The 17,427-nt window shown below is 56.3% G+C and overlaps 2 protein-coding genes across 2 annotated transcripts; both read left to right on the top strand.

Moving 5' to 3' along the window:
• Nucleotides 1-351: 351 nt before the first annotated feature.
• On the top strand, nt 352-10,522 carry LOC306946745 (uncharacterized protein; the record flags this gene model as incomplete). The annotated part of the gene is made up of 18 exons (XM_079535847.1): nt 352-629; nt 3,750-3,882; nt 4,095-4,283; nt 4,357-4,519; nt 4,740-4,882; nt 5,021-5,220; nt 5,328-5,677; nt 5,798-5,870; nt 5,987-6,322; nt 6,643-6,647; nt 7,323-7,459; nt 8,248-8,436; nt 8,510-8,672; nt 8,949-9,091; nt 9,231-9,430; nt 9,504-9,853; nt 10,010-10,082; nt 10,165-10,522. The coding sequence occupies 18 exons, from the start codon at nt 352-354 to the stop codon at nt 10,520-10,522; spliced, it is 3,483 nt and encodes a 1,160-aa protein (XP_079391973.1).
• Nucleotides 10,523-12,318: 1,796 nt separating this feature from the next.
• Nucleotides 12,319-17,245, top strand: PRKAB2 (protein kinase AMP-activated non-catalytic subunit beta 2; the record flags this gene model as incomplete). Its single annotated transcript, XM_079535395.1, has 7 exons — nt 12,319-12,480; nt 12,831-12,997; nt 13,911-14,004; nt 14,585-14,705; nt 16,042-16,175; nt 16,460-16,528; nt 16,974-17,245. The coding sequence occupies 7 exons, from the start codon at nt 12,319-12,321 to the stop codon at nt 17,049-17,051; spliced, it is 825 nt and encodes a 274-aa protein (XP_079391521.1). The 3' UTR covers nt 17,052-17,245.
• Between the last annotated feature and the right edge of the window lie 182 nt (nt 17,246-17,427).

Below are 17,427 nucleotides of genomic sequence, written 5' to 3'. Positions count from 1 at the left end.
CGAGAGGCGGCGGCGGCGGCGGAAGCGGAAGTTCGGCAGCCCGGCGGCGGGCGGAACGGAGCTCCGCCGCGGGGCCCGGCGGCGCGGGTACCGGGACGGCTGGGCCGCAGGAGGCGGGGTTACAGCGGGGGCCGCCGGCGGCGAGCCTCCTGGCGGTGGGTGACCCGCGTTGGCCTTTCCGGGCCCGGCCCCACCGCCATGCCCAGTCCCCGCGGCGGCCGCGAGCGCCGCAGCGCTCGCCCCGAGTTCGCGTCCCTGCTGAACCAGCGCGGCCCCGGGGTCCCGGACAGCCCGTCCCGCCGCCGCGAGTCGGCCGGCTCCGCGCCCCCGCCGCTGCCCGAGGAGGACTGCATGCGGCTGAACCCGTCCTTCGTGGGCATCGCCCTCAGCTCTCTGCTCGCCGTCGACCTCTGGGCCTCCAAGCGCCTGGGTGTGTGCGCCGGAGAGGCCTCGGCTTGGGGCAGCGCCCGCCCGCTGCTGAAGGTGGTTGAGGTGTCAGGGCACGGCATCCCCTGGCTGCTGGGCACCTTCTACGGGCTCTGCCAGAGCGACAGCTCGGCCGCCAGGGAGGTGCTGCTCAACCTGTTCTTCGGTGAGGCCGGGAAGGGGCTCCCCGGGCGGGAGGACGGGTCCGAGGGAAGGGGGAGAACAGAGAGAACCCGAATGATCTGAGCCTTCGCAGCCCCAGGGAGCCACGTGGCTCCCAACAGCTGTTGTGGCTGCCAAGAGCTGCGGCATCTCAGCAGTTTACTCAAGCACGCAGACATCAGCGCCTGCAGGCTTGCTGCAGGCAGTACCTGCTTGTGCTGATCTGTATCAGCCAGTGTGGAAACCTGGTTCAAAGCACACACTGTAATTATGCGTGGTGTAATGTTTTTTTCCCCTGGCGTCCTGCTGGGTAGATGTAGATTCAACATTTTTGCTTGCCTAGAAACTGCAGTAGCTTCAGAACGACAGACCTCTCCTGAACCCCAGTCCTTACCCCCTGAGATACCAAGGTGTCTTGTGTGCATTGTTTGAATCTAAATGTTTGATGGGGAATGCAAGTTTTCATGCATATTGTTTACTTTGCACTGTGTGGTCAGATCACTGTCCCTGGAGAACTGGTGGGAGGCCCTTGGTGGCCTCCAACCACTGCTCTGCTCAGAGTAGCACTATCATGGCACCAGGGCCACCCTCTGGGAAAGGAGCCCTACCTGATATCCAGATGCAATAAAAAGAAAGGATTGAAAAGAGCTTAGTTGTTTTAAGAAGAAAAAAAAAACAACCCTCATACAAATCAAATAAACATTCATTCTTAAATGATTAACCAGAGAGAACAAACTGAAGTAGCCAAAGGACTTTGTGCCCAGCAACAAAGGTTACAACAAGCAGATATCAATCTCTCAGACATGGCTTCCTAGAAAGAAGCAGCCACAGCAGCCAACACTGGAAGCTAGTTAAATGGGAGAGAGAAGACACCGCTGGCTGCCCTTGTCAGACAGCAGTTGACTTCTCACTGGTACTTCTGACTTCTATCACAATAGCACTCTGGGAGAAAGCTGGTGCTAAGCCATCTTGTCAAGTCTTAAAAGCCAAAGCCTGGTTACCTTTTACACACTGGTGCCCTCAGCAGCAGGGAGAAGCCAAGTGAGGAGCTGTGAGCCCTCAGACTGCTGAGGAGTGCCTGGACCCCCTTTGCACTGAGCCACAGCTGAGCACCAGAAGCAAACTGATCATTTACCAGGGTCAGTGCACTTTGTGCAAAGAGATGATGAATCAGCATGGACTGGCAGGGAATATTAACCCCTTGGATGGCTTCAAATTAGGGAAGGATTTGTGCTGAGTCACAAAGAACGGATTTCACACAGGAAGTAAAGCCCAGCCTAGAGTGCTGACAGATGTGCTCGTGCACAAATCTAGGGCCTGGATGAGTGCTATGCTCTCCTTGCCTAGATCTGCAGCCGTGGGAAACACCACCTTCTCTTAGCAGCTTTGGTAGCTATGCATTTTCATACATAATGGCTTTGCATTGTATCTCATCTCCCATGGGACAAAACACTTCCATTTTTGCTCACTTGTTGTCATTGTCTCCTAGCACTGGTGCTGGATCTCGTGCTGGTGGCAGTGGTGAAAGGGATCGTCAGACGGCCACGGCCTACCCACAACAAGATGGACATGTTCGTCACCGTCTCAGTGGACAAGTACTCCTTCCCATCAGGCCATGCCACCAGAGCTGCCCTGGTCTGCCGCTTTGTTCTGCACCACCTGGTGCTTGCCATCCCACTGCGGGTCCTCGTGGTGCTCTGGGTTCTCGTCGTTGGCATTTCAAGGGTCATGCTGGGCAGGCACAATGTGACGGATGTGCTCTTCGGCTTGTTCCTGGGCTACGTGCTGTACAGCGTGGTGGAGTACTGCTGGCTCTCCCCGCTGAACGCGCCTGCCCTCTTTGCACTCTGGAGCCACTGATGGCTGCACCCCTCCCAAAGGAGAGGGCATACACCCTGTTCTCTAAGTGCACATGGAGAGGGGTTATGCTGCGACTCCTATCTGTCCAGCCAACACTTAACACTAGTGGTGCTGCAGGCTCCCAGGCCTGCAGTTAGACACTTGGTGCTGTCTTGCCCTGCTGACGGGCAGTGAGGCAGAGCGTTCGCTGGTCAAGCAGCTGCACTGACTACTCTCCAGTGACAAACCGGTCCCTGCAGAGCCTGGGAAGAGGTCAGCACATCCATCCGGCAGCTCACTGCTGATACTGTGAATCAGCATGCCCTTGCTGGGCACCTGCTGTATTAGCCTATGGTGTATGTGGTAGCTGGGGCTTTGCAGAGGTTTCTCTGCAATTACCCGTGTATCTGTGTGCTATAAATACACTGATCATGTTGCTGTTGTGAGCGCACTTTCTGCAGTCTCCTCCATAATACCCATCTAGGGGGGGACTCATCAAGATCTGTTCTCATGTTTATAAAGAGTTCTGCCTTCTAAGTAACGTCTCTTCCCTTTTTTGTGTGATTTAAACACTGCCCCAAGACCAGATCTCAACCAGCAAGGTCACATGTATCTGGCTGCCAGTACTGTGGGGAAGGAATGAGGTGGCCAAGGGTTTGGTCCATCCGTTCCCTCTCCAAGAGGTGGGGAAGCAGCTCCCAACAGCAGCTTGCATCTAAAGCCACTGTGCATAGCTTTACAACTCTTTTCCCTCCCGCAAACTTTTCCATTGCCCAGGGGTGACAGCTTGCCCCATGGCACCCATATAGGATGCAATAAGTGCAGCAGAATGCATGGCATTGGGCATGTACTGAGCAAGTCAGGGGCAGAGTCCAGGTCTTGAGGACTTTTGGCCCCTTTTCCCACTGCCAAGGGCAGTGCAATGGCAAGCTGTGCAGCAGTTTCGCAGCACAGCTGGAAACCAGCAACCTTAGTGTAATCAGGGCTGGGCTGATCCCAGAGGAGGCAAAAGTCCAAGGGGAGTGATTGATTGTACTGCATGCATGACACAGGGCTGGGCTGCCCCCCATCCCCTCACCAGCCCCAGATACCCCAATAGCGTTCCCTCTCAAGGTGTCCCCTCGCAGGGCTCCCCGATTGAGCACTGGGACAGCTCCTGGCGCAAGCCGCTGATGGAAAAGCAAAGCGCCAGAACGTGCCGTGCGCTGGCTTCCTGCCCCAAGGCCCCCGTGGGAGGCGTGACGGCGGGGGTGGGTAGGCTGTTTTCCGCCATACGCCATAAATCCAGGCTGCGCTGGTCGCGGTAAAGCATCGGAGGGCAGCATGGCGAGGCGGGTGGCCATCATCGGTGGGGGCAGCAGTGGGCTGTGCGCTATCAAAGCCTGCCTGGATGAAGGGCTGGAGCCCGTCTGCTTCGAGAGAAGCGGGGACATCGGAGGGCTATGGAGGTTTGAGGTAAGCCGTGCCGGCTGCAGGCTCTGTGTTGTAGCTGTCACCAGGGGAAAGCAGCCATGGTGGGATTGTGGAGCAAGGGCTGAACACACATCTGCCCCCCATCCCAGCGGGTCCTGGGGACCCTCGCTGGCAGCAGAACTCCCCCAGCCCTATTGCAAGGCAGTGACCTGCCATGGGGCAGGCCATCAGGATTCTGAGCCCCATGCCTGCAGGAGAAGCCTGAGGAGGGCCGCGCCAGCATCTACCGCTCCGTCATCATCAACACTTCCAAGGAGATGATGTGCTTCAGCGACTTCCCCATCCCCGACGACTTCCCCAACTACATGCACCACTCCAAGATCATGGAGTACTTCCGCATGTACGCGCGGCGCTTCGACCTGCTCCGCCACATCCGCTTCAGGGTGAGCACCGGGGGCCAGGGGGCAGCACGGGGACGGGGCCACAGGGACGCTGACATCTGCTCCCCCCACACAGACCAGTGTGCGCCGCGTGGCCAAGTGCCCTGACTTCGCCACCACGGGCCGCTGGGAGGTGGAGACCGAGAGCGAGGGCAAGCAGGAGTCAGCCATCTTCGATGCCGTGATGGTGTGCACCGGGCACCATTGTGAAGCACACCTCCCGCTGCACACCTTCCCTGGTATGCTGCCGTGTGCCCCTGCCATGAAAGAGCCCAGGAAGCTCCGATGTTGCTGTCCCCATTCTCCTCTTTGCTTTTCTTCCCAGTCCCATGCGTTTCCCTGCTGAGTTCAACCCCCTGATGGGTCTGGCAGAGCTCCTCAAGGATCTTGCTTCATTCTTTGGAGGCGGCCCTCCAACCCAGGCTGGGGAAGCACAGCATTCCTCCTCCCTCCCCACAGGCATTGAGAAGTTCAAGGGCCGCTATCTCCACAGCCGTGACTACAAGGAACCCCAGGAGTTCATGGACAAGAGGGTCGTTGTCATTGGGATTGGGAATTCAGGGTCAGACCTGGCCGTGGAGATCAGCCAAGCGGCCAAGCAGGTGAGCAGCAGCAGGGGGGGGGTCACCAGAGGCGGGGCATCCTAAGGACACCCCCATGCCAAGGTGTCTCCTCAGGACTGTCCTTGGTGTCCCCGTGACTATCACACCAATAAGAAAACAACTTTCTTCCTCACCCAGGTCTTCCTCAGCACCCGCCGAGGTGCATGGGTCTTGAACCGCGTAGGACAGCAGGGCTACCCCATAGACACCATCATCACCACTCGCATGAAGATAATCTTGAAGTATCTGCTGACCGCCTCCGTAGCAAGCAACTACACAGAGAAGCAGCTGAACATGAGATTTGACCACATAAACTACGGCCTGAAGCCAAATCACAGGTGCCAGCAAACACATGCTCCGACCATGTCTATTTCTGGGGCTAAGCATCCTCAGAGCAGGATGCTGCAGACACCTCAGTACCCTGATGGCTCCTTCTGTCCTCCAGGGTCCTTGACCAGCACCCAACTATCAATGACGACCTGCCCAACCGCATCATTTCGGGCAGGGTGCTGGTGAAGCCGAACATCAAGCAGTTCACGGAAACATCTGCCATTTTTGAGGATGGCACTAAGGAAGACATAGATGCTGTAGTCTTTGCCACTGGGTACAGCTTCTCCTTCCCCTTCCTTGAGGGCTATGTGAAGGTGGTGGAGAACCAGGTCTCTCTCTACAAGTATGTGTTCCCTGTTGACCTGGAGAAGCCAACACTGGCTTTCATTGGCTACATCCAGCCTCTGGGAGCCATCATGCCCATCTCAGAGATGCAGAGTCGCTGGGCCACCCGTGTCTTCAAGGGTAAGTGAGACAAACTGTCCCCTGAGACTGCAGCTCTGGAACCGGGTCAGATGGTGTTCAGCCATCTGCCTCCTATGCCTTTGGTACTGCAGCCCCCTCACACAGCGCTCTTCTCCCCAGGGCTGAACAAACTGCCACCCAGGCACAACATGGAAGCTGACATCAAGCACAAGAAAGAGGAGATGGCCAAGCGGTAAGGCCCCACCAGGACCCAGCTGGGATGGGGCAGCAGCCTGTGAGGGCTTCTGGTGGGTCTCATGGCCACGTCCCACCAGAAAGCAGGGTCCAGCCCGCTGTTCCTGCCCACAGGTACGTGGCCAGCCGGCGGCACACCATCCAGGTGGATTACATTCCCTACATGGACGAGCTCGCCAGCCAGCTGGGTGCCAAGCCCAACCTGCTGTTGCTCTTCCTCACTGACCCCAAGCTGGCAGTGGAGGTGCTGCTGGGGCCCTGCACGCCCTACCAGTACCGCCTGCGTGGCCCAGGTGCATGGCAGGGTGCCCGGGCGGCCATCCTGTCCCAGCACCAGCGCATTGTTCAACCCCTGCAGACACGGCATGTGGAGAAGCAGACCTCCACCATGCCGTTCCTCCTCAAGCTGGCTGGGGCCCTGGCAGTCTTCGCTGTCATCTTTACCTACCTGTAGGCTGCTGCACTCTGCCTGGTGGGGTTGGTAATGCTTGGGGGGCTACACAATCCCACAGCAGTCATGCCCCTCACATCAAGGGAACTCTCCGCTTGTTGGCACAGCCCCACACAATGAGTGTACTGCACCAGACCCTCCCAGGTGGGGCAGACCCAAAAAGTACCCTGTGGCAACCCTGGGATGAAGGAAAAACCCTTTCTCATGTGGGGGAATGCCCTGTCCTGTTTAGGTATTGCTGTTGGCTGAACATAGGCCCTTCTGTCATCTGTAATTCCAACCTGCTTCCACTGATTACATTCATATGGTTTCTACATAGCAAAGGTATAGCAAAGTTTCTAATCAGATTAAAGTGTTTTCAACAGAACCAGGTGCCTGTCCTGTTACTCACATTCCCCTGTGTGCTGAGAATACACATGGGATGGGGTCTGCATGCATGCACACACATGCATACATCTGCAGCAAAGCAGTCTTGCCTGCGGTACATGCAGCTGGAACAGATCCCGGGGATCACATCAGCAAGATCATTCCCATCCCTGTAACACACACGTAGCCCCCCAGAGGACATCAATTGGGGACATACATTGGGGACCTGGAGCGGTGCTAGCTGTTCCAGGCTGCCATGCACCAAGGCTGGCACTCATGCCTGGAGCATGCCCTCTGTTTTGTTTTTCATATAGTGACGCTAAAATTTGGAGCATGGCCACATCTCAGCCCCCACACCCAGGAAGTTGCTGGGGCAGGCTTCAGCATCATTACGTGCTTAGAGAAAATAATGAGCCCTTTGCAAAGGGCGGGCAGGAACCTGTAGATCATGTCTAGATGAAACATCTCGTGATGCCTCAGTTGACCTCAGCCATCCACGCTGAGAAACAGGGACACCCAGCACAGCTGAGCGGCACCAACCGCGTCCCTCCTGTGCCACTCACCAGACTCAGTGACCTCCTGTGTGCCCAACGGCACAGCCTCCCCTGCCACCACTGCTGTCTCTGCTGCCAGACATGGCTGCCCAGAGAGTAGCCATCATCGGTGCTGGCGCCTCCGGCTTGTGCGCCCTGAAATGCTGCCTGGACGAAGGGCTGACCCCCACCTGCTTCGAGAGGAGTGGGGACATCGGGGGGCTGTGGCGGTTCGAGGTAAGCACCATGCTGAACCGAGCTGCCCTAGGCAGCAGCACAGACAGGATCGCTTACTGGCAGCTAATGAAGCACTGCTGGGAGACCCCCTTGGCGCAGACTGGGATGCTGGCAGTGCAGGACTGGTCCTGCCCAAGAAGCCACTGCTGGGGCTAGCTGTCAGCCAAGGCTTGCTTTCCTGCCTCAGGGTGAATGTTTCCCATCCCTTCCTTCCCAGCCTGTCCTGATCCCATCCATCCCTCCCACTGGTCCCACCTGCCCTCCTCCCCCACCCCTGCAGGTGCCCCACTGCCGCTGGCATTACCTTCTTATCCTTCCCAGCCCCTTTTTTCTATGAAAGTCCTGGCTGCTCCTCATCCTTTACCTCTCCTACCTCCTACATATAGGCACAGGTTGCTGCCTTTGTTCTCCCTGCCAAGGGAAAGCCCCAGAGCTTGTTTCTGCATTCACCAAGCGATGCCACTGTCTCTTCTTCCCAAGAAGAGCCAACCTGACATGCTCTGCTGCCCTGCCCAGCCTTGCAGTGAGCAGGACAGCTGGGAAATGCTAAACAGTGCTAGCATGGGGTTTGGAGCTGCCTGGCTAACACAATGGTGTCTTTGCCCATTGATGGAGCAGAGTTAATGCATGGGAGCCAGAGGCTGAGCTGCTGGGGCAGATATCAGAACTGAGCTGAGCTGACACAATGGCTCAGTCCTGTGGGACTGATGGGATAGTCATAGCACAGGTAGGTTTGGGACCTCCACATGTTCCCCTTGCCACCACTGAGCCATGCCCCATTCCTGCAGGAGAAGCCTGAGGAGGGCCGCGCCAGCATCTACCGCTCCGTCATCATCAACACTTCCAAGGAGATGATGTGCTTCAGCGACTTCCCCATCCCCGACGACTTCCCCAACTACATGCACCACTCCAAGATCATGGAGTACTTCCGCATGTACGCGCGGCGCTTCGACCTGCTCCGCCACATCCGCTTCAGGGTGAGCGCCGGGGGCCAGGGGGCAGCACGGGGACGGGGCCACAGGGACGCTGACATCTGCTCCCCCCACACAGACCAGTGTGCGCCGCGTGGCCAAGTGCCCTGACTTCGCCACCACGGGCCGCTGGGAGGTGGAGACCGAGAGCGAGGGCAAGCAGGAGTCAGCCATCTTCGATGCCGTGATGGTGTGCACCGGGCACCATAGCGACGCACACCTCCCGCTGCACGCCTTCCCTGGTATACTGCCATATGCCCCTGCTCCAGGAATCCTCTTCCCCAAGGCTCTTCACAGCCCTGTCCCTTCTGGCTGAGCCCTGATCCCCACCTGTGGTTGCTCCCTTCATGTCAAAAACCTCAAAGCCAAGCAGGGTGCTGAGGGTGACACCAATCATCTCCCAGGCTGGAGATGCCACCACCTCCCTGGGCACCATCCCTAGGCAGTTCCCACTGGCCTGCTCCCAGAGCACATACCTAGCCCAAGAAAAGGACAGCCACCCCTACTCTTTCTTGCAGGACTAGACAAGTTTGAAGGCTGGTACCTGCACAGCCGGGACTACAAGAGCCCTCAGGCCTTTGCGGAGAAGCGGGTCATTGTGGTCGGCACTGGGAACTCGGGCATCGACATTGCGGTGGAGCTGAGCCACACAGCCAAGCAGGTGATGTCCCAAGACAACCAGGCTCAGTATGCCTCTGCTCCTTGCTCCCAGACTGTTTTTACTCCCAGACCATGCAGGTCTGTCTGAGTTTGGGCCAGCACTGCAGTTCAGATTAAATGTCCCTTCTCACTTCTACCAGGTGTTTCTCAGCACCAAGCGTGGGACATGGGTGATGCACCGGGTGGCAGAAGGTGGGTACCCCTTTGACTTCTCCTACCTCAGCCGCTTCACACAGCTCCTCCAAAGCATGCTGCCCCTCTCTGTGAGCAACTTCATGGTGGAGAGGAAACTCAACATGCGCTTTGACCATGCTCTCTATGGTCTGAAGCCAAAACACCGGTGAGTGTTTGTGGCAGCGTTACGGGGTCCTGCCTGCATCCAGCCCTGCATGAGCTCTGTTTGTTCTCTCCAGGGTCTTCAACCAGCACTTGACCATCAACGATGACCTGCCCAACCGCATCATTTCGGGCAGGGTGCTGGTGAAGCCGAACATCAAGCAGTTCACAGAAACATCTGCCATTTTTGAGGATGGCACTAAGGAAGACATAGATGCTGTAGTCTTTGCCACTGGGTACAGCTTCTCCTTCCCCTTCCTTGAGGATTCTGTGAAGGTGATGGAGAATCAGGTCCCCCTCTACAAGTTTATGTTCCCAGCTGACTTGGAGAAGCCGACGTTGGCTTTCATTGGCTACATCCAGCCTCTGGGAGCCATCATGCCCATCTCAGAGATGCAGAGTCGCTGGGCCACCCGTGTCTTCAAGGGTAAGTGAGGCGGGCAGGGAATTTATTTCCTTGCCTGTGCCTCTCTTGCCCATGTTTCTTTGCCCAAAGGCTTTCCTGCACCACAGAGGCCACGCTGGGTGCCGAGGGGCATGTTTGCTGAGAGCACAGCTCTCTCTCCTTCTCCTTCTTCCGTAGGTCTGCACAAGCTGCCACCAGTCAGCACCATGCTGGCAGACATCGCACAAACCAAGGACAAAATAGCCAAGCGGTAAGGGCCCTGTGGGTCACTAACCCTGCCACCACCTCCTCAATGCACACACACTGAGCCAGCCCGCTGTCCCTGCCCACAGGTACGTGGCCAGCCGGCGGCACACCATCCAGGTGGATTACATTCCCTACATGGACGAGCTCGCCAGCCAGCTGGGTGCCAAGCCCAACCTGCTGTTGCTCTTCCTCACTGACCCCAAGCTGGCAGTGGAGGTGCTGCTGGGGCCCTGCACGCCCTACCAGTACCGCCTGCGTGGCCCAGGTGCATGGCAGGGTGCCCGGGCGGCCATCCTGTCCCAGCACCAGCGCGTTGACCAGCCCCTGCGAGGCACGGCCAGGCACCCAGTGCCACGCTGCAGCTCTGTGCCACACATCTTCAAGGTCTTCTTCAGCCTTGGACTGATCGTGGCCACGCTCATCTACGTCTCACTGTCCCCTTAGCCCCAGTGAAGGGGGATGCTGGACATCGCCTTCCTTTCCTTGGGGTGTCAGTGCTATTGGGAAGGGCTCAAAAAAGCTCTGCTGGATGCGGGGTGGCATGGGGAATTCTTTCCCCGAGGAAAAAGGCAATAAAGCTCGTCCCCGTTCTCCGGGGTGAAGGGTCAGGCTCTGGTCCGTCCTCACGGACCTCTGCACCGCGCACACATCGCACAAGACAGAAGTACTCGCGCCACCCGCAGCAAAGATGGCCGCCCCTCCCGGAAGTCACACCGCCCTCAAACGAAATGGCCGCCCGGTACCATAGAGAGCAGCGTGGGGGCGGGCCAGAGCGCCCCGTAGAGGCTGGCGGTGGCGGCGGCCGCCATTTTGATCGGAGGCGGAGAGCGGGGCGGCGGCGGCGGCGGCGGGCAGGTGGGGCTGCGACCGAGGCTGGGCCGTGGGGCTGCGCTACCACCGTGTGCGCTGGGGTCGGGGCGGCGGCTGGGTGTCGCGGCTGGGTAGGCCGCGGAGGGGACGGGAGCGGACGGGCGTCCGCAGGGGGGGTGGGTCTGGCAGGGTGCTGCCGGGGTGGCGTTGCAGCGGGTGACACTGGTTGATGGCGCTGCCATGGGTGTCGTATGGTTGGTGGCACTGCAGCGGGTGACGGTACAGTTGGTGATGCTATGATGGGTAACGCTGTAGTTGGTGACACTGTGATGGGTGGCACTGGGTTGGATGATGATGCAGTGGGTGACAGCTGCCCTGACCCTGCAGGCTTTGAGGGCTTAAGAAATACTTCAGTAATTGCCCCATAATTGTCCAAAGCCAGGCTTTGGCTGGCGGCCTCACCTGGAACTCATAACACATAACTTGATCTTCTAAACAAAATCCCTAAATGTCACAACAAAGTGGATGAAGCAAGGCCAGCTGTCCTCCTGCCATCCCTGCAAAACAAAGCTGGGCAGGGGGCAAGAGCCCCAGCCCACCTTGGTTGCTGACATCTGCCTGGAGCCTGACAGCTCCATGTAACCCACGGTAGCTTTGTTGTTTGGTCCAGGAGGCCAGGTGCAACACAGCCAGCTCCCCCTGCCTGGCTTTCTGCAAGCAGGATGGCACAGCAGTGGTCTCATCCCGATGTATCGCCCAATGCTGGACAGACATGCAGCCCTGGAGTCGGGCGTGACGAGCACACCTCCTTGCTGTGCTGTTGCTGAGCCTTCTGCACACACTGCACGGTACTCCTTGCCTTGGCCACGCTCCAGCCTGGGCGATTCCACTCGGCTACTTTCAGCACTGTTGCCTCTGCCAGGCATGAAGCTCTGCTCCTCTGCCCGCAGGCTCAGGGAAACTTGTTGGGAGCTGTTAAGCAGCTGCTACTTTCACTCTCCGGCTGTTTTCTTGCTGTATGTAGTGTTTTTTTTCTGTGCAGGCTGTGGGATTTTGAAAGAGGCTCTGTTCGTGCCAAGCGACAATTTGCCACTGAAGGGTGGCTTTATTTTTCTCATCAGCCCCTCTACTTTGTGTAGGATGCAGTCTAACTCATGTTTGTTTTAGGGTATAACAATTACCAGCTTAACTATCACGATGGCTCATAAGGGTATGCCTATAATTAGTTCAAGCTGTCTTGCTTGTTAAATTCCCCTTCGGCTCCCAAACTTGGCATTGGGAATGAACTTTGGGCCTTTTTTAGGATTGCTGTCACTCTGCCCTGGCAAAAGGCAGTGGGAAGCAGTACCCTCACTCCCTCTTTACTGCTGGAGCCCATGGGTGTAGACACACTGCTGCCTTCTCCTTCTCACAGGGGCTGCTGAGCTGTCATGGGAAACACCACCAGTGAGCGAGTGTCTGGTGAGCGCCATGGCTCCAAGTCCCACCGCTCCGACAGCTCTGGAGGTGCCCATCACACAAAGGAGCACCCACACAAGATCATGGTGGGCAGCACAGATGACCCCAGTGTTTTCAGCTCCCACGACTCCAAGGTAGGGGCTGGCTGCTGCCTTTGTTGTCCTCACATTGGGTGCTGGGTGGTGTTCCAGAGGGGGCTGTGCGGCTGTGCTGGGCTGAGGCTGCTTTCAAGGAGAGGATTTTTGGTGAGAGGGCTGTAGCACCTGGTAAAGAGCAGCGCTGTGTTTAATTCAAACTAAACAGGCAGGGTATCAGGGTGCTGGGGTACTGCTTTCATAGCAAGAGCCAGGCTGAGCTGCAGTACAAGAGAAGCATCTCTTGGGATGTATGAGCGGAGCTGCTTGTCTAGCCTGAGGGTGCTGTTGTCTGGGATGTGCAAATGGAGGTAATGGCAAATGAAACGGCTCTGGTGTTCTCTGCTCAGATTCCTGGGGACAAGGAGTTTGTTTCATGGCAGCCGGACCTGGAAGAGTCAGTGAAGCCATCCCAGCAGGCTCGCCCCACTGTCATCCGCTGGGCTGATGGGGGCAAAGAGGTCTTCATCTCTGGATCTTTCAACAACTGGAGCACCAAGATCCCACTCATCAAGAGGTAGCTAGCCCGTTGGGTCAGCCCGTATTCTCCATCCATCACAGGGAGCATTTCTCTCAGAGCCATTTGCTGTTCCTTTTACCCACCTGGCTTCTCACAGTTCATCATGCCCAAGCTAGAGGTGTGAACACAAATATGCAGTCAGCATCCTGCCTGGGTGGTGCTGCAGTGGTGGGGAGAAATTGTGAAACAGGGGACAGGACAGGATGGGCCTCCTTGCTTTCCCAATTGCATGCCATACAGCAGTCATTCTGGCAGCAGAGCCCTGCCCAGGTATGCTGCAGTTTTCTGAAGCTTGGTGGCCTATCTCCTTGTCTACATTGCTGCTAGAGGGAGTTTAGTTGTTCCTCACATGTCTTCCTCCCATAGTAATGTTCTCATTGTTCTGCTGTACACCTGTGTTTTCTGTGGAAACACTGTGTAGGACTGGGCATAATCCCAGGAAATACCTAGAATGGGATTATCTCAATTGCAGATTTCAGAGGCACTTCCTGCTTCCATCCTGCAGTACCAGCACAGGTTTAGATTTGTTGTCCACTCTCCCTGTCCAGTGCATCTTGCACATGACATCTGCCATGCCAGCTTTCCCAGAGCATGCGGGGCAGGGCTGCAAGCTGAGCTCCTGTTCACCTTGTGCCCTGATTGGACCAGATGATCTTAGTGTTTTTTTCCAACCCTAATGAGTCTGTGATTCTATGGACCCTGAGGGATCTGAGTCATACTTAGGCTCTGGACACTCACACCTGCTCTGGCCATGCCTTGAGTGATGAGCAGTCCTAACCCAGTACGTGGGTGTTTGGGTCAAGGGGGCAGGCAGTGCATGACAAAGTGCTGTTCTCTGGGACCCCATGGAGAGGCAGCATCCAAAGCATCACTGCAGTAATGGTGTTGTACATCTGTTTTCTCTGCACAGCCACAATGACTTTGTCGCTATCCTAGACCTCCCAGAAGGAGAGCACCAGTACAAATTTTTTGTGGACGGCCAGTGGGTCCATGACCCATCCGAGGTAACTCTCAAAGCTTTATCACTGCAAATCTTGTCCTCTTTGGGGCCCAAAATGTGATGTAAACATAGCAGAAGAGAGGTATGAAGAGCAGAGAATATCTGCCAATGCAAAAGGGGAACCTCCATCTCATGAATCCACTCAGAGGCTGGTTCTTTTGGGCTTAGATATGCTGTGTGGGGACAAGCTGTATGGGGGAGCGTCAGGGATGTATTGGGTGGCAGTGAGATACCAGTAAGCTTTAAATGCACATTCTGAATTGGAAAGACAAGCCACAGGCCAGCATTCGCTGCAGGTTCTTCTCCCAGCTGCATCACACAGGAGCAGCATGGGAAGGAGATGATGCTTACCCATCAGCATGCAGCAAGAAAGATGAAAGTAGGAGGTTATAGGAGCCTGGGAGTAAGGGGAAATCTCCCATGGCAAGCAGCAGAGATCTGCAAACGCTAGAGCTAAACTCTTGCCACCTGTGCTCTGAGGTAATGGCATAACAGTGGCAGCTCAGGCTGGGACAAGCTCAGAAGCACGAGTATGCTTCAACTGAGGCTGTATGTAGGAAGCTTCTTACCTTAGTTCTTTCCAGCCCGTGGTCACCAGCCAGATGGGGACGATTAACAATCTGATTCATGTCAAGAAGTCTGACTTTGAGGTGTTTGACGCTTTAAAAGTGGATTCCCTGGAGAGCTCAGAAACCTCAGGTCGGGGTGAGTTTTTGTGGCATTACAGCTTTGCATGTGCTATTTTCCATCTCCTACTCTGAGACTCACTGCTATGGGGACAAACAGCTCCCCTTAGAGGTGTGGGCCCATACACACAGAGAGATTAATGTTTGGCAGCACGTCCTGCCCATGTCCTCAGCAGCTTCTAGCTGAGACATTGTCTCCAAGGAGGCTGTGCTGGTGTAACCTATTCTGTGTTAGCATGGTCCCAGAGCAGGGCTGGTGCCTTCCTGCAGCTGAGATGGCCATTACAGACCAGTGAACACAGGGAACATCTCTCCTTTCTGTCTGCTAAACTGTGAGTAAGTCATCTGATCTGGGGTAGAAGCTAAGTGGATGTAAAAAGCTAAGTAAGGATCCAGGCTATTTTCAGCAGCTGCTCTTGGTTTTCACACCAAGGCTATTTGTACAATTGCTAGCACATCAGAAACCTCTCTGTACTCATGTTACATCAGCAGGTTGAGTTACCACATGGATGCTGGCAGTGCTGGCTTGGTAAGCGGTGCTGGCAGGTAGTCCAGTCATGTTTCAGTCCAGGGTGCTCTGAGTGCAGCCTGCCCTCCATGCTCTAAGTCCTATCTCAGGTACAGCCTCAGTTCCAGGCCGTTGCCTAGTCCAAAAAGAAGCCATCAAACAGCATCTCCAAAGAGGTGGACCCTTCAGGGTGCTGGCTGTTCCAAAATGAGCAGTTCAGATGTGGCTGGGAGATGCAATCTGTCCAGCTTACAGACCACAAGCTCCTGAGATCCCTTACACAGGCTGAGCACCTCACAAATCTGGACTTCCCCATCTGGGCCCTCTGAGTCAGGCAGTTGTGCAGATGTGCTGCTTGCTGTGCCCCTGCATCCTTGTGTCCGCTGCAATGGTGGCAGGCTGCTTGGAACAGGCAGGGGTACTCAGTAGTGCTGGGAGTTGTGTGCAGGAGTCTTGGGGTGGATACCACGGGGTGCCTGTGTTGTGTCTATGCATGTGCCACCTTACAGGCATTCTTGGATATGCTCACAGCTTGCCTGGCTGCTTATTCTGCTGTGAAAAGTCTGATCTGTTACTATATGATACATGACTAAGGGAAAACTGAGGTCTGAAGACCTTTCTGAAACAGAACAAGCCACCTTCTGTTCCCTAGATGCTGTGGCTTCTAAACATGATGAGCCTGTACTGCTGCCCTACTACATGCTGACCCAGTCTTCTCAGTACTAGTTGCAGACTGGGCTCATGGAATCCTTCAATGTCTGAAAGACCCTGCTGGGTTCTTCTCAGCATCCTTGGAGCTGATCTGTGATTTAGCCATCTTATACCACCTCCTGTCTCTTTCCTTTAGACTTATCAAGTTCCCCACCCGGACCTTATGGCCAAGAGATGTATGTGTACCGGCCTGAGGAACGCTTCAAATCCCCTCCCATCCTTCCGCCTCACCTCCTCCAGGTCATCCTCAACAAGGACACCAATATCTCGGTGGGTACCAGCACACGGCTGCATACAGAGAGCAACGTAGAGGCCAGAAGGGGAGTCCTGTCTGCAAGAAGCCTGCTCAGCCCTTAGCTGGTGCCTGGCCCTTGCTCTTTGCTGGAAAGAGCATCGATTTTCTCATTAACCACTCTTCGTAGTGCTGAGCCAAACTCTGTTCATGTTCTGAACAGCCACCCAGCAGCTCAGATTGTCTGAGATGGCAGCTCTTTGCTTCTCATGCTGGGGGGTCAGGGTTCTGCTATTCTCCTCTGATGCTTCTCTTGTCCTAGTGTGACCCGGCCCTACTGCCCGAACCCAACCATGTCATGCTCAATCACCTCTACGCGCTCTCCATCAAGGTAAGGGCAGACCCCAGCAACCACAGACTGGGGAAGGGGGAGCAACTGTGGCTCCCAGAGGCCTGCAGGTCATAGAACCTGGACAGCCCTGGGGTGGTGATGGTGGCACAGAGGTCCAAGGAGTCACCTGGGGATTGCTTGGCTGCCTTTATAAATGTGGCATGTGCAGGGGTGTGGGTGGTGGTGACCTTCTTACAGCCCCCAGTTCCCTGTAGCTGCCTTCTCACAGCATGGTGGAGCTGGGCAGCCTGGTGCTCTTCTGTCACAAACCAGCTCCCTCCCTTGCTCTTCCCCAGCTCCCTGTCATGGGTGGTGGGTGGTTCTTGCTGTCTGTGCCAATCCCCCAAGCCCATAGAGCAGCAAGGGCCTCTTCTCCCAGCTGCCTGGGGGTACCCTGCAGCACTGAGCTCCCCAACCCCTGCAGCTGGTGCTTTGCCTCTCACAGGACGGCGTAATGGTGCTCAGTGCCACACACCGCTACAAGAAGAAGTACGTCACCACGCTGCTGTACAAACCTATCTGAGCCGGGGCCTTGCCCACCCCCCACGCAGGACACGAAATGCCACTTTGTCTGCACATGCTGGGCCACAGGACTGTGTGAGGACTGGCTGCTGGATCCAGCCTCCAACCCGGGGGGGGGTGCAGCCCCCAGTGATGAGTGCAGGCCTGCTGGGGCCATCCTGCTGTCCCATTATACTGGTGTGGTTTGATTTAACCCTTGGTTTCCGCCCACCTGCAGCTCCCCTTGGCTTCAGTGAGTCCCTGGGGCTGCTTTGCTGCTCACGGAACAGCCTTTCCTCACTCTTGACATGGAAAGGGCTTCACTGCCCCTCTGCTCTAGACTGTGATGGCCCTGAGGCTGTCCTGGCACTGTCTGCAGGCCAGCAGCAAAGTGTCCT

This window comes from Tetrao urogallus, assembly GCF_951394365.1.
Source record: "Tetrao urogallus genome assembly, chromosome: 5".
Taxonomy (NCBI): Eukaryota; Metazoa; Chordata; class Aves; order Galliformes; family Phasianidae; genus Tetrao; species Tetrao urogallus.
The sequence above is the reverse complement of the archived record's forward strand: the minus strand, read 5'-3'. Positions and strand labels throughout refer to the sequence as shown.